Raw genomic sequence first — 15155 nt, 5'->3', positions numbered from 1 at the left:
AGGAATATTTGGGGGAGGTCCATTCTGTATCAGACTGAACTACTTCTTTTATTAGCACTTGTCTTCCAGAGAATTTTTGCCCAGGATTCATCACTGTTCACCACTCCAGGTGTGAATAAGTTGCCAACTGCTGAAATTAAGCCCTGCATTATGATATTGTTGATGGTGAAGCCATTACAGGCTTAGAAGCCTTGTATGGAAAGATATCCGGTTTGTGGTTTATATGTGGGACTCATCAGAATTAAAATTGTTAACATAGGCTTTTGAGATTACTATAATCTATTTAAATAGATCTATTGTCTTTTATTGATGTATTTCACAGAATCACAGAATGGTTTGGATGGGAAAGAACCTCAATGATCATCTTGTTCCATCTCCTGTCATGGACAGGGACACCTTGCACGTGTCCAGACTAGACCAGGTTGCTCAGTCTCATCCATCCTGGCCTTGAACACTTCCAGGGATGGGGCACTCACAGCTTCTCTGGGCAGTCTGTGCCAGAGCCTCACCACCCACACAGGAAAGAATTTTTCCCTAATATTTACAGTTATAAACCTCAAAGTTTACACTAAAAACAAGATAAATATATGCAACATGATCTAAAAATAAAATGGGTTTGCTCTCAATAGCTTGTTCTGTTAAGAAATAAAATATTCAAATTCCAAAATATATGTTTGCTCTGCACAGTTCCTTTGAAGTAGCAATTAGGCAGGAGCAGCTGAAATATGTTTCAGAGCTTTCCCTGAACTAGGTCTGACAGTATTTGCTCTTAGTCATGCAGTATTTGAAAACGTTCTCTTTCAGGAGGTTACAAACAAGGTCAACCAAGACAGAATTTTAAAAATTTTAAATTAAATTCATGCTACTTGACTACTTACTTTCCGAATCAGACCTCTAGTAGCTTCAGTGAATGTTTTCTTTAACTTTATTTAGTATTTAGGTGAAATATCCCAGGCCATCTGGCACATCTCAGTGCTATAAAACACCATGCTAACTTAAATGAAAATAACTAGCATTTTTACACATATATAATAAAAATGGACAGCACTGAACTCACACACACAGAAAGCCTGTACTGAAGTGCACCTTTGTACTAAGTACATTATACTAAGCCCAAGCATTGCTATATAGATTCCTTTCTATGTAATAACAAAAGAATTATACTTTCATAAGAACCTTCTCATTATGTTTTTCCTGCTGATTTTTGGGCATCTTTCAGGTACTTATAAAAGCATTCACCTTCATATTTAAAGCCATTATTCTTCTTCACATAGATGACAGTGTCTGTATTCCTTCCACCTACAAAATGTAATACAATGGACTTCCCTTTCTATTCATACTACCTATATCTATGAATTTTCCTAAATGTACTCAGATATCAGAAAGTTTACTGGTGAACCCATATTCCATCTCCCACTTCAAAACCCAAAAGCCAACACCAGATCATGTCTTCATGGCATGAACAGAAGTCTTTCATTTGTTATTCATTATTCTGCTTTTCAGGATAACCCAGAAAACTTAACTCTTATCAGATTAGTCTGATCAAAAGGCAGCAAGTGTGCTAAACAGTCTGTGCTTACAACAGAAATGTGGGGAAGAAAGGGCTGAAAATCCTGAAGTCCTTTTAAACTACAGGTATTTATCACCCAACATTTGAAGTAACCACCTGCAAGGTATCAAGAGCAACTGTCTTTACTTCAGGCTTAAAAATCTTCTCCCAAAATAACAGAAAAGCTGGAGTTACAACAAAGATCAGTTGAAAAGAATATAAAATCACTCTGTAAAATCTCAAAGCTTAATAATAAAGTCCTTTATTAAGCCAACCTATAAGTGTTTCTACTTAAAGAGAGCTTCTGCCTGCAGTGGTCTCAATGATGGTGCCCACAGGTGCAATAAATCCAAAGAGCAGCACTGGTAGCTGTAATTGCTCCATGTAAAGAACAGACATTATTCATTAATAGAATAAAAGGCAATGTGTAAATATGCACCATTTGAATATATTAAGTTACTATCATGGGTCAAAAAATGATAAAAGCAATCTTTGCCACAACCTCTGCACTCCCAAAAACATTATAAATCATGCTAAGCCTTGCTCATCAGTGCTTTTTAATTAAAATAGTACTCTGAACAAACCCTTGCAAGTGGAGAATAGGAAATGGTGGTTTTAAATTGGAATCTGTTGGCAGTGACAATGATAGACTATTGTTTGGACCCTCTTTAAGGAAAATGAACAATGTTTCAAAGAACAAGACAGAGAAACAGGAAGAAAGAAGAGGGTAAAAGTGGCTTTTAACAGAAAGGCCATTTGCAGAGCTCGGAAAAAAGATCATGAAATCAATAAGAAATCAATTTTCCAGCTTCTCCTATCTACAGAAATCCATCCAAGGGAAAAAAATAAGTACACTACCACTACAGCTAAAATGTTTTCTTTTTACACTGTTTCTTTTCCTCATCATTCTTTGAAATTAATACTTACACCACTACTTTATCCCAGAACACTGGAGGAAAATATTCACATATTCCTTTTAGATCAAAACCATGAAATTAAAAAAAAAAAAGTTTATGCAGAGATTAACTTGAAGAAGACAACACAAAACAACATCAGTGCAATGAACTCCTTTTGGCAAATTGGAACCGTAAAGGGAAGGAACAGCCATTTTGTTACATGGGAATAACATCCCCCCCTCATTTAATGAACAGGGAATATGAGGCAATCAGAACAAATATGGGTAGCTACAACCATCTTAAGTCTGAGCACCAACATCAAGGACATTAGCAGCAAACATGCACAGACTGTAAGCTCTTATTTTGGAGATTTTCATCTGTTTTCATCCAGAAGGAGCCTAGTGCATATCCAACCAGAACAAATAAGGTTTTCATAGAACGAGAGATGCAGGAGTGGATTGTTTTTCATGTACCTCAAAAAAACCCTGAGGAGTTGCTAATGAATATAGACAGCAACATTTAAACCAAATTACTATCAGACCAAAACAAGTCTGGTTTTCTATACACAACAGCAAGGAGCAGTGCCAGAATCAGGAGGACCCATTCAATAATACCAAGTGTCAGATAAGCAGCTTAAACTAAAATAGTTAGAAAGGAATTTTACAGGAACTTTATGGGTGAGCATTAATTTATGCAAGGGGAAAAGCTCTTCATCCTTTTCTCCAAAACACTCCACTTTTTCCACAGCAAATGCCACCCCAGTTCCTGGGAAAATGGAAACATTTGGCATTGTCTCTCCATCTCATCCTGAAAACCCCAGAGAAGATACAAGATTTGAAATTAAACAAAGCAATTATTTGAAAGGCTTAAAATATGAAGCCTTTCCCTGCCCCCTCCACATTTATTTCTTATCGCTTGTCTTATTTACTATGAAAAAAGAACATAGTATTGGGAGAAAAAAAGCCAAGAAATAATGTTTTCATGTTATTAACTTGCTTTCCAGAAGTCTTACACAAATTCCCCCTGAATTTAAGAACAGTGTTAGCACTTCTAAAAAGCCAGAACTCAGCAAACAAGCTGCTTAGAAAATGGCACAATACCTAAATGGAAACCACAACATTATCCACAAACAGGAATAGGGACAGCATGGACAAAAGATAATTTCTCTGCTTCTTAGAGACTGAAGCTAATTCAAGCCCTTTCCAGGAACCCAAACAAAAAGCTTCACATTCAAACAACTAAGCAGATAAACTCACTGATTTAAAATGCTGCATGCCATTAGGAAGCTATCAACATTCACAAGACCACAGTAAATTAGAACATGGTGCAAATCTTGCAAGTGACACTGAAATTATACTTGAACTCCATTCAAGCATTTAAATTCTTTTCAAAGTCATATGCCATCTGGACTAGCCTTTACTTTCACTAAGGTTTTGCTACCTCAACTTCAAAGAGCCTTTATTTATAAATTTTAAAAATTTGGGTTTTTTTATATGGTATACAGAGATTTTTCTCTTTTTTTTTCCTACAGATCTTACCTTCTTCAACCCCAAACAGCAAGTGAATGTTAATGAGAAAACTCTACTTTAAAAACAGTTCACCACTCAAAATCAGCAGTGTATTAATAGCTCCAAGAAATTGCTTCCACATTAATCCTAATTTTCAGTTTTTCAAAATCTAAATTAATTATGATCTCAATAGGGAGACAGGGAATTCAAGCTTAAGACTGGAGATTAAAACAGAATTTGCACTGGTTTTGTAAGGAAGTGAAATAAATAACAGGATATAGGTTTTTCAATGGAATGGGCCCTTCCCTGTAAATACTAAGACTGAAATTATTCTTTTATCTAATGGATACCTGCATTCATATTTTTCATACTCACTGGATCATGAAATTAGTTTCTTAGCCATCCAGACAAATATTATTTCTGAATCAATTTTCCCTAAGGCTTACCAAATGTGTAGGATTTCCTGCAAAACCAAAAGGTCAGAAAGTGCTGTGTATGCTGGGACAGTACCATGGTGGCCAGCACATCATCCCCAGAGAGAACCAAGGGAATCTGAATACCTGCAACAGGAATTTGAACCACAGGCCTTCCAGTATCAGAAAAATACTGATATTTCACTTACAAAGAGAGACAGAGCAACACACCATCTGCTCATTATTTTGGGTGAGATCTTGTTAGACAGCAGATTATGGTAATGTTTTGGGTCTTCCCCATTTCTCACGTGACACAGGACAAGCACAGTCTCATAGTATTGTAGTATCTGCAATACACATGTACTTCACAGCACACATATAGTGCTAATTACAGTCTCACAATGCAGACCTAGTGAGAACTACAACCTTGAGTCTGAGGTCTGCTTTATTCATCAGTTAAAGCAATGTATTTCAGGAAATATCCACATACGAATGCTTCAGGAACTATAAATATTATAAAAATCCGTGACCTTAATGGTTTTGCAGAAAGCAGAAGTAACTAAATGTACATTTTAAAGAGAATGTTTTTAACTTTGTTGCTATCAGTAACTTTTTTGCATCCAACTGTTCTGTACATCCTTTTAAGTGGCCTGTATCTGTACCCAAGTTAAAGTAATTTTGAAATCTAACTGGAAAGAAATTTGAAGAGCTCTTTTTCAAGTTACAATTTACTTAACATTAGAAAGGCTCCCTTGGTCTCTTACTGGTAGGCATTCCATCTTTGTTCCATTTCTTCATACACAAAGCAATGTCATTGAAGCTTTAGCTGCTAGAAACTACACATGTGGTCAGTTCATCAGAAAACTCTGCCCCTGAGTTAACCCTCGTCTGAACACAAGAAAATGTAAATAAATTGGCCAAAACCAGAAATAAAGCTCTGCCACAAATCTTCTCCAGAACAGGCAGGAATATTTAGATGTGACAGTCTTCAAAAGCAGTGTTGAACCAAATCTTGGCCACAACATACTAGACTGATGAGTTATTTTTTAGTGTATACATTCCATACTGCCAGAACAAGAGATTTTAAATCCATTTTTAAAGTTCTTAATGCCTAAAAATGTGATTAGGAACTCAGATAAAACTCACTTTGCATTGAACACAATTAAGAAGCCAAAAAAGGACTTGACACAGCATCATCACAAATATATTCATGCAAAGTACAGAAGTGAAAGACTGGAAGAATATTGGCAAAATATTTGCCTTTGTAAAATGAAAACAGCATCAAATAAAAATCTAGTCTTAAAAAGCTTGTTGCTAATTTGGAAGAAAGCCTTAGAGGCTGGAAACTGTGAAGAAGACAACAGCAGGACGAGGCCAAGAGCAGCAAATGTTATGAGGCAGTAACTGAGACTGAGCAGTTCTGTTCTAACCCATGTTTGACTCAACATTTGCTAAGGAATTGACCTTACACTGTTACTAATTTCCTGCTTATTGGAAAATTGTAGAAAAATTTTCAGCTAGTACTTAAATACAGTTTCTATTTCTTATCGTAATGGAATAAGTCGTCAGCTTAAAAATCCATAAAAATATTTTTTTCCTCTATTGCACAGGATAGTTCAATGAGTAGAGAAAAAATCCTGTTTAATTAAGAGAAAAATGTTCCTGAAACCATCTGTAAGTTCATCAACAAATGTAGCATCCACCAAATACGGTTTACTTCATTTAACTATTTCAAAAATAATCCTGGCCATGCTTCACACATCACGTGTTTTCTCCTGACCTAAGCAGCTAAGGAAAGAAAAATGAGAGTCCTGTTGGTCTTCAGAGAAAGTTTATCACTGCAACCAGAGCAGTGAGTTGAGAACAGTGATTATAAAGCTGGCTGGCTGTAGACGCTGGAATTTTTTCTATATAAGCTGATGCTACAGCTATTAAAGAGTCAGTCTTCAGAGAAAATAATAAGGAACTGTCATTTAGTGCCTTCAAGAGCTTCATCATGGTACTAGCAGTGTAGTGGGGTCTCAGGAGGAATGAGTCCTGCAGCTGAGATTCATACATAAGTGAGACTGGCAAGAGTGGAGTGGGAAAACTGCTTATATTGAACTGGAAAGAAGTGCCAGTATTGCTGCTAGCCCAGTATGTTGTGTGACATCTGCAGAGAAAGCCAAAGCATTCAAAGGACACCAATGCAAAGACCCCAGAAAGCTGACAGAAGACAGAGGCAGCTCACTCTGAGCAGAGCCTTCTGTAGTGGGCAAGATTCTGGAACAATCCCCTGTGGGCTCTAAACACAGGACAGCAATGCTCACACAGTTTTCTTGATCTTACATTAAAATGCATCTCAAATTAATGACTTTTTGCCTGTGATATTTTTCGCATGTGAAATACTGCCTCCAGAAGAAACTCTTCCAATTCTTCAGAATGAAATAGGCATTCCCTTTCCCAATTTGAAGATAACTATTTATAAAAAAAAACCCCAGCTAATCAAGCAGGGGAAGGAGAGATAAGCAGCAGGCAGAACTGAGTTTGTCACAGATGTTAAAAATCCATTGGTTTCAACGGCTACACAGAGTTAGCAAAGAGTGAAGAAAAAAGGAAGCTGCAATTCATTGTCTGTAACAAGGCAGATTTAATAGCACTCAACAGAGGAAATGGGCAAGGACTTTACATACTGAAAGTCCTCAATTACCTTTGAGACATTCAGTTACAGGAATGAGTGGTTCAAAGCTTCCATCCACACACAGTTTGCTTCCTCCTGGACTTAGTTTAATGAGTACAAAGCAAAGGCTTGTAAGCCTAAGGGAATGAAAAGCTTCATGAATCCTCAGGACTTTCAAACCCTCAATTGAAAGTCTTCTTGTGGTGGGTTGACCCTGACTGGACACCAGGTGCCCACCAAAGCCATTCTGTCACTCCCCTCCTCAGGTGGACAGGGCAGAGAAACCGTAAAAGTCTCATGGCTCAAGATCACTCACCAGTTACTTTCACAGACAAAACAGACCCAACTGGGGTAAATTAGCTTATTACCAATGAAATCAGAGTAGGACGATGAGAAATAAAAACTCAATTTAGCAACACCTTCCCTTGTACTCTTCCCTTCTTTTACAGTCTCAACCTCATTCTGAAATTCTCTACTCATTCCCTCCCAGCAATGCAGGAGATGGGAATGGGGGCTGTGGGGAACTCAGCACACCTTGCTTGTTCCTCCCCAGGGACAGGACACCTACCACTCTTCACCAGCTCCAGCATCAGATTCCTCCCACAGGGACAGTCCAACACAAATTTCTCCAATGTGAGCCCTTCCCCTGGGCTGCAGTCATTCATGAACTGTTCCAGTGCAGGCCCCTTGCATGGGGTGAAGTCCTTCAGGAATAGACTGCTCCAGACTGGGTTTTTTTTCCTCTCCCTAAATACATTATCCCAGAGGTAGTACCACCATTGCTGGGCTTTGGCTTGGCCAGCAGCAGGACCACCTTGGAGCTGGCTCTGCTGGACACAGCAGAAGCTTCCAGAAGTGTCTCACAAAAGCCACTCCTGCACCCCTCTGCTACCAAAACCTGACCACAAAAAACCTAACACACTTCTAAATGTTTCTCTGTAACATTTCTGGATATCTCAGTCTCCAAAGCTTTGATAGTGCTTAAAATAGCTTTTGGTACCTGCCAGTGTTTTTGAGAAGTGTCTGTAGAATGAGAACATCAATCAACAAGACCATGTGCTCAGGCTGGCAAACCAGTGCTTTAGTATTAGATATAACTAAGCAGGAATTAGTAAAGAAGACACAGAAATACTACTAATGACTCATACTATGTTCCCTTAACATGTAAAAGATAGAAATAAGGCACTTAGATAATGCACTGCAAATGGACAGGTAAAAAAATACCAAGCATCAAATTTAATACTGAATATGCAACACACCAATGGCTTATGCCCCTGCTAAACCTTCTTCTAAAGAAAAAACAGACCACCTAGGACTGCTTTATCAACTACAGCTTTAAGTACTATAGCTATCTAACTATATCTATCCCTGCGCTAAGGTATCTTTTCTGGAAGATAAGTGATCCAGTTCTAAAGCAAATTTTTAAAAAAAGTTATTTAGTACAGCACTAGTTTTCTGTAGAGTGCTATTTTTTAATTATTCTCCTAAAAGTGAAGTATACTTCAGGATACTGAGGCAAACAGCTGTTACTTCCACACCACTGCTATAGACATATTCTGTAAATAGCAGATCATAAAGAAATACGAAGTTACTCAAAGAGGTTTCTAGTCTACCATCTCTCTATATGTTCTAGAATGTATGTCCTGGAAACAGGTGTACAATGAGGACTGGTTCCTTGGAAAGCAGTGAGAGAGAACCACTTATTTGCAGTACCCACTTTGACTAGTCAAGTATAGCCAGGGGAAATTTAGGCATGTTGTTAAAGTATTCTTCCTCAAAATTAATGAACTACATTAACGTCTTCTGATTTTTTTCAGTTATAAATGTTTACACTAACAACATTGAACTTCTTCCCTTATACAGCTTCAAGTCTTGTACAGAAAACTGGTTTTCTGCCAAAAGGGAAAAAGCCTGGTATTTGATTTAGATGGTTTTGGTGGGGATCTTTGGAAGAAAAGAGTTAAAGGTAGGTGAAAGAAAGGATTAGAGAAAGGCAAAAAAAAATCGAAATAGCAAAGGCATTTTCAGGAACACAATCTCCTTTTTTGCCAGTCTAAACAATGAAGTACAGACACACTTGGTCGTAAAGAGGGCACACTAAAACCTTTAGTTTTAAAAGCATTGCCCTTGAAGATATTATTTTTCTGTACACTAAATTCATTTTTATCACTCTAGTTTTGACTTAATGATCTTTTTCTCTATCTTATTGCTCTGTAAGTTCAATTTAAGTTTTCCTTAACAATTCATAACTGCATAATTTTGTCATATAAACATAAAAAGTATTTTGATATGATTCTAATGTTTAATACAATAAAATCAAGATGAATATGTATGGCTTATTGAGATACACTGGGCATTGTAAAAATTTTAGGATTAGTTCTGAAGCTTTCATAAAAATACTTTACATGTCTAATCATTAAACTACTATATGACCACAAAGATAGGCTTAGGAAGGAAGATTAGAATATTATTCTGTTTTCATTGAGAATTAAAAGTCTACAACAACCATGATTTTTCAGATTTTTTGGGAAGCAGAAACCTAATATTAAACATTTAAGAGGCACATAACTATTTTGCCAAATGCACTGTAAATGTCTTTATGGAGGTGTATACATATAACCCAACATATTTTTTTCTTTTAATTAAACAGTTCGAGCCTGAAATGATAAAGAGAGATGACCACATTTGTCAGAGATGTTGGGTGCAGCACTTACTTAGGTGCTAATTACAGAGAGTGGACAGAGTTCTGAAGGGATCTGACCTCTCCAGAACGACACAAGCTCCATGCACAGCACATCCACAGCTCCACTTACATATTCCCCGTAGGTCTCCTGTGCCGGGGGCGGCGGCAGGGGCCGGTACCCTGCCGGGGGAGGAACTCCTCGTGCTCTGGGTGCCAGAAGTCCCCGGCTCCGACTGACTGGTCCTCTGCTGGGAGGGACTCCCCTGGGAGCTGGTGCCCCTCTGGGCACTCCTGCTGGTGGTGGGGGCACTCCCCCACGGCCCCTGCAAACACACAGATCGCTGGCCATTAAACACTGTACCCAGGGCCTCCCTTCCAACACCTCCCTCCCCCATATCATGGCAGTTTTGCTTTGCTACAGCCAGAAAAAGTCCAGAAGAGATTTAGAGTTTGTCCTTTCTCTGTAGGCTTAAATCCGATTACACGCGTTATGCAAAAAATGTTGGAAGATACAAACTAGACATGGGATTCAGTGATGAACCTTGCACTGACTTGAGTCATTCTCACACACTCAGACACACCCAAAACAATCTGCTGGAATCAGTCAGCTTCACTGGAATTGTGAAATCACAAGCACAGAGTAACAGCTTCATTTGAAGGTGTCAGGCAATATCACACTCAAACCCTGCACAGAGGAATCAGTCACCACTCCCTTCTGATCCCATGGAAGCTTCTGAACACAACCCAAAAATCACACTGCAGTGCACCACAAAAAGTACATTTTCTTCTGCTTCTGAAGAGATTTCCATCTGTTTCAGAAAACATCCAAATGTAACAAAACATGCAGGGTGATTATAGGATATAATCTGATGTCCTACATCCATTTAAGAACACTAAATATATTTGGTCTCAAAATTCTGAAAGCATGATAGGCACTAACTTGCATTCCATTACTTTGGACACTTAACATATGGATGAAAAATATGAGACTTCAGTTGAACCAGTTTTCAAAAAACATTTGATCCATTTAGAAGTGGCTTTTCCTCCTACCTTCCTGTACTAAAGAGAGAGACTTAGAGGTACAATCTGTAAGAAATCTGCATAATTTACTCTTTTAAATAGGACATCTAAAACATTCGTAATAGACATCTCCTTTTTAAGGAGATAATTTCAACCCATGAACTATAATTGAGCCTGAATGACTACTGTTGGCAAATAGAATTGCTCCAAAGAAGTCAGACCCTTATTATACACTCTAACAAATACACAGCAGGAAACAAGGCACAAGCTCTACCCTTTCCACCTACTGAGCCATTATCTAATTAATCTCAAGACCAGTAATTGAGTAAAAATGTCCTGATTTCAGTAGAAATTTCCAACTTGAACAGCATGATAAAGATCTAGATTTGGCCTTATATTTCCTATCCCATTTTATACAAGCCATATAATATAATGTCAATAAACAAATCAGAAAATAAGACAATTTTACCACAAATAAGTAGTATTTAAAAAACTGCATCACTGAATGAGGAATACAAAAAATGTGAAGATACAACCAGGTTAGATTTTATTAATTTTATTACTGATCAATACACAGTCACAAAGTATTTTAAACAAGCCTAGACAGTAAGTGATTTAAAACTGGGCTTGTTACTAGGTTTTGGGTAATCTGTAGAATGCCTCCTCAGGACAGGGTACCAGCTGCTTATTTGACTTCATTGTAGTGGGGGCAGGGGTGAGCAGTGAAGTTTCCAGACACAGCTTGATAAAGTAATATAAGGAAATAGCAAATGTGACACCTTCCAGGAGAAGCCAGAGAAAGGGAAATGAACCTAGTGGCATAGACTACAGTCAATACCAAGTCAAAAAAAAAAGAAAAAGATTGGTAAAAAAACTCAGGAATCATTAGGCACAATCATGACAGCATCCTTCAGGCAGGGTGCAAGTGAAAACAGGAAATGGGATAGGCTGAAAAACATGGAAAACCATTTAAGGGAAGAAAAAAGGCACAGTTTTTCAAGGTACCATAGATTTATTCTTGAGAAGTAATTAGAAAACCAGATCCACGTGATGAGGTCTTTTCTGCATTTAAAAAAAAAACCAGTTAATAGGATTGGAATGGTGATGGGTAGGAAATAATATTTCTCTTGCATTATGACATCATTTTTGATCTTAACTTTTCATAACTTTGCTCATTCCTCCTACAGGACCTCTTAATCTGGGATGTATGGTTCTCATGGTTACTGCACCAGGCTGCAGGAGACTGGAAAAGCTCTGAGACAGAAAACCTAAGGACAAGAGAGTTCAAACAGCACCACACGGATTTGAGTTGTATCAGGTTATGATGCCAAGAGGAAATTTTTAGAAACTGTAAATTGTTATTTCTTTTAACCTGCATAAAAGTTTGTAAATTGTAAATCCTTTTAATTTAAGAACTAAAGAAGCTTGACAGACATTTACAATGAGCAGACTCAAAATACAGAGGAACCACTTGAACAGGAACCCTTGCACACCTCTAAAAAACAACAGATCTGTTCAGGTATTGCTTAATTTGAAAAGGGCAGCTACACAAATTATGTTTAAAAATGCTTAAAAGAGTAAAATGTGCATATATGATATTGGGAGACAGCAATTCTGTGGGAAGTTAGAACAAATACACAATTATCAAAAAAGAAAACACATGAGAAAGGGCAATAGGAGCTCAGTAAGGCTAGAACAGGTTTTAAAAGAAATATCACTTAAAAGGCTGAACCCAACTCAAATCTCAAAGGAAGAATCCTAATAAAACAAAATACTCAAAAAAGCAGGTCCAAGATAACTGAAGTCCTTCAATTGTCCCAGAATCAGAAAACCTCCCAGAGCGAGCCTCAGTCATCAGAGCAGATCAATTCGTATGTATGAATGTCTACATGCATGTGTACATTAAGGTTTTGCTACACAATCAAGAATAACTGAACAAGTTCCTCATGGTAGAGCTGTTCTTACAGTAATCCACTGGATAGTGCTGCCAATGCTTTAGAGACAAATTACAGAACCAAAGGAGCAAATAAAAATATGTGCTCTATTTTTCAATAAACTGTAACAGTTTATTGAAAAATAGTGCACATATTTTTATTTGCACCTATTTAGAGTAGGTTCAGATGCCTACTCTAATATGTAGTTGAATCCCAACCTGAATGTTTTAGAAAAGAAAATTGCTGAAAAAATCCAATTTATAGGAGGGGACACATGGGAGTTAATACCTAGACACATATAAATTTATATATCCTACCATTACACAAACTAATAGGTTATGCACTATGACTGCCTACAGAACATCTAGAACTAAGATGGGTCCAGAGGTCAGGACAAAAAAAAAAAAAAAAAAAAAAAAAATTTTAGAAAACATAAGAGTATACACAGAACTTCCCTACTCAACTATGTGTAGTCACAGACTTGTTTCCTAAATCAGCTTCCTTCCTAATTTAAAAAAAACCCTCCGAACAAAATAACTGGAGGTGCATCAGAAACTGTGTCAAAGATGACGAGCAGTCTAGAACCATTCACATATCAGGAACAATTAAGAAGATTAAGGCACTTCATACCACCAGTGACAACTGAGGCTTATCTGATGGGTCCAACAGAAACATCAGAGGAATGGAGAAGGCTGAGGGGTGCCCTCAGCACAATCTACACCTTCCTCAAGGGGAGCAGTGGAACAGGAGGCGCTGAGCTCCCCCATGGTGACCAGACACAGCACCAAACAAAACTGAATGAAGCTGAGTTTGAAATTTTGTTCTTTCCTGGACTTTTCATGTCCTCATCAACTACTTTTGAGGGGTACCCATCTGCTTCCAAAGACTCTGAAGAAATTGCACTCTTTCATTGAAGAAATTCTCCACTCTTTCCTCTCTACAACTATCTCACCTATAACTGAAAGAATCTTTGTGCAACTGCTAATAATTAGAACAATTATTTTACATATTTCATCCCAGCTCTGTTTTATCATATTCAGAGATACCTTAGCATCAACTCAAACTTCTCATGGCTCCTAGACCAGTTCCACCATTTGCTTCTTCACCCAAGGACATGCTTCTGCTAGCCAAATTTCAGGTGCCACCAACTCTCTTTACCTTTGCTACCAGACTGCTGGTTAGTTTTATTTCCTTTATAAAACCTTTGCAACAAGTTACACATTATCAAAGCTGGTTTGTCAGCCCATTGTCTGTCTTGACTACCAGCTCATTTCTTAAAATACAAGAAAGGTATATTTTTGTCTTTATTTTCCCTCCTCTCTACCACAGTGTCAACTCTGTCCCTGTAAGAAATCTTTCAAATGCCCTCAATAAGAACCCTTCTGAGTAAAAACTCATAAAAAACTTCTTACAGTGCTGAGTCCAGACTGATGGCATGCACTGAATAATAAGCACTGAACCTCCCACAGATCTGTCTCCAAACTTTTTGAGAACTTAGATTGTGCAAATACTTTGGAACAGGGTCAGAGTGACTTTTTTTCAGGAAAGGTGAAATAAAAAGGTCCTTGCCAATTACCTCTCAGAGTATGACACTGCAGTCAGTACACAAGTGCTGGAGCATCACAGGGGACTCAAGCATTTAAATTTCTTTTTGCCTTGTTTTTGAGAAAAACTTTAAGTACTGATTAACTGCAATTTCTATCAAACACACACTAGTATTTAATTATTGGCAGTAAACACACTCAGCAAATCCTGCTGCCTAACCAGGTGCTGTTATTGTCACTTCCAAAAAGCTTTAGCAACAAAATGCTCAGCTATGCACTTGAATCCATTGTGCCCTACTCTCAAAGAAACATTTTATTGCCAGATTATTACTGCTTCAAGAAAATTTGAAATATTTTTTTCATCTTTATAATCACTTTGGGCTTGACTTTCTTGAATTTATTAATCTGGCAGTGGTGAATCCAGTGAAGAAGTTAACCCTTCTCCATTAAACACACAAGTAATTTAGACTGTTAAATTCTGAATAATTTTACTCCCAAAGCTGGGTAATTGTCTTGTAGGCTCTGCATTAAAAAATGGCAGAGCCTTTTTTGGTACCCTATCTGGGTATCATGGACTGGACTAAGTAAAGCAATCCCAGTAACTCATTTAATATCTTTTATTTCATGACAAAAATGGGAGGAATAATCTAATCTAACTCACGTACCACCGCATCCCTTGAAGATATTGTCATGAAAGCTGTTTTTGTTGGAATCTAACTCACCTCTCATGACATTATTTCATTACTTGCACTTGCAATTCAGTGTATGAGGAAAAGGAAAATACAAAGTGAAGCACAATTTCTATGAAACTATAAACACACTAGAGAAGGGGAGAAAAGCCTCTAACAAAAGTGCCAGAAGGTGCTAAAGTGATTTGTAAACACTGTGGGGTAATGATAGATGATGGTTAATGTCTAAAAACATGGAAATGCAAAGTCTACCTTACTGT

At 37.6% G+C, this 15155-nt stretch overlaps 1 protein-coding gene across 2 annotated transcripts in view; it reads right to left on the bottom strand.

Moving 5' to 3' along the window:
- KHDRBS3 (KH RNA binding domain containing, signal transduction associated 3) overlaps positions 1-15155 on the bottom strand; it is a 91567-nt gene that overhangs the window by 24990 nt on the left and 51422 nt on the right. For both annotated transcript variants that reach the window (XR_010350402.1, XM_064398028.1), the window contains exon 6: positions 9839-10031. Coding sequence is in view for 1 of the 2 variants with exons in the window: in XM_064398028.1 (XP_064254098.1) it covers positions 9839-10031 (193 nt within the window). In the remaining variant the exon portion in view is untranslated. The remainder of the gene's footprint in view (positions 1-9838; positions 10032-15155) is intronic.

Source organism: Passer domesticus, chromosome 1 (genome assembly GCF_036417665.1).
Source record: "Passer domesticus isolate bPasDom1 chromosome 1, bPasDom1.hap1, whole genome shotgun sequence".
Lineage (NCBI taxonomy): Eukaryota > Metazoa > Chordata > Aves > Passeriformes > Passeridae > Passer > Passer domesticus.
This window is presented reverse-complemented; position numbering and strand designations above follow the sequence as displayed.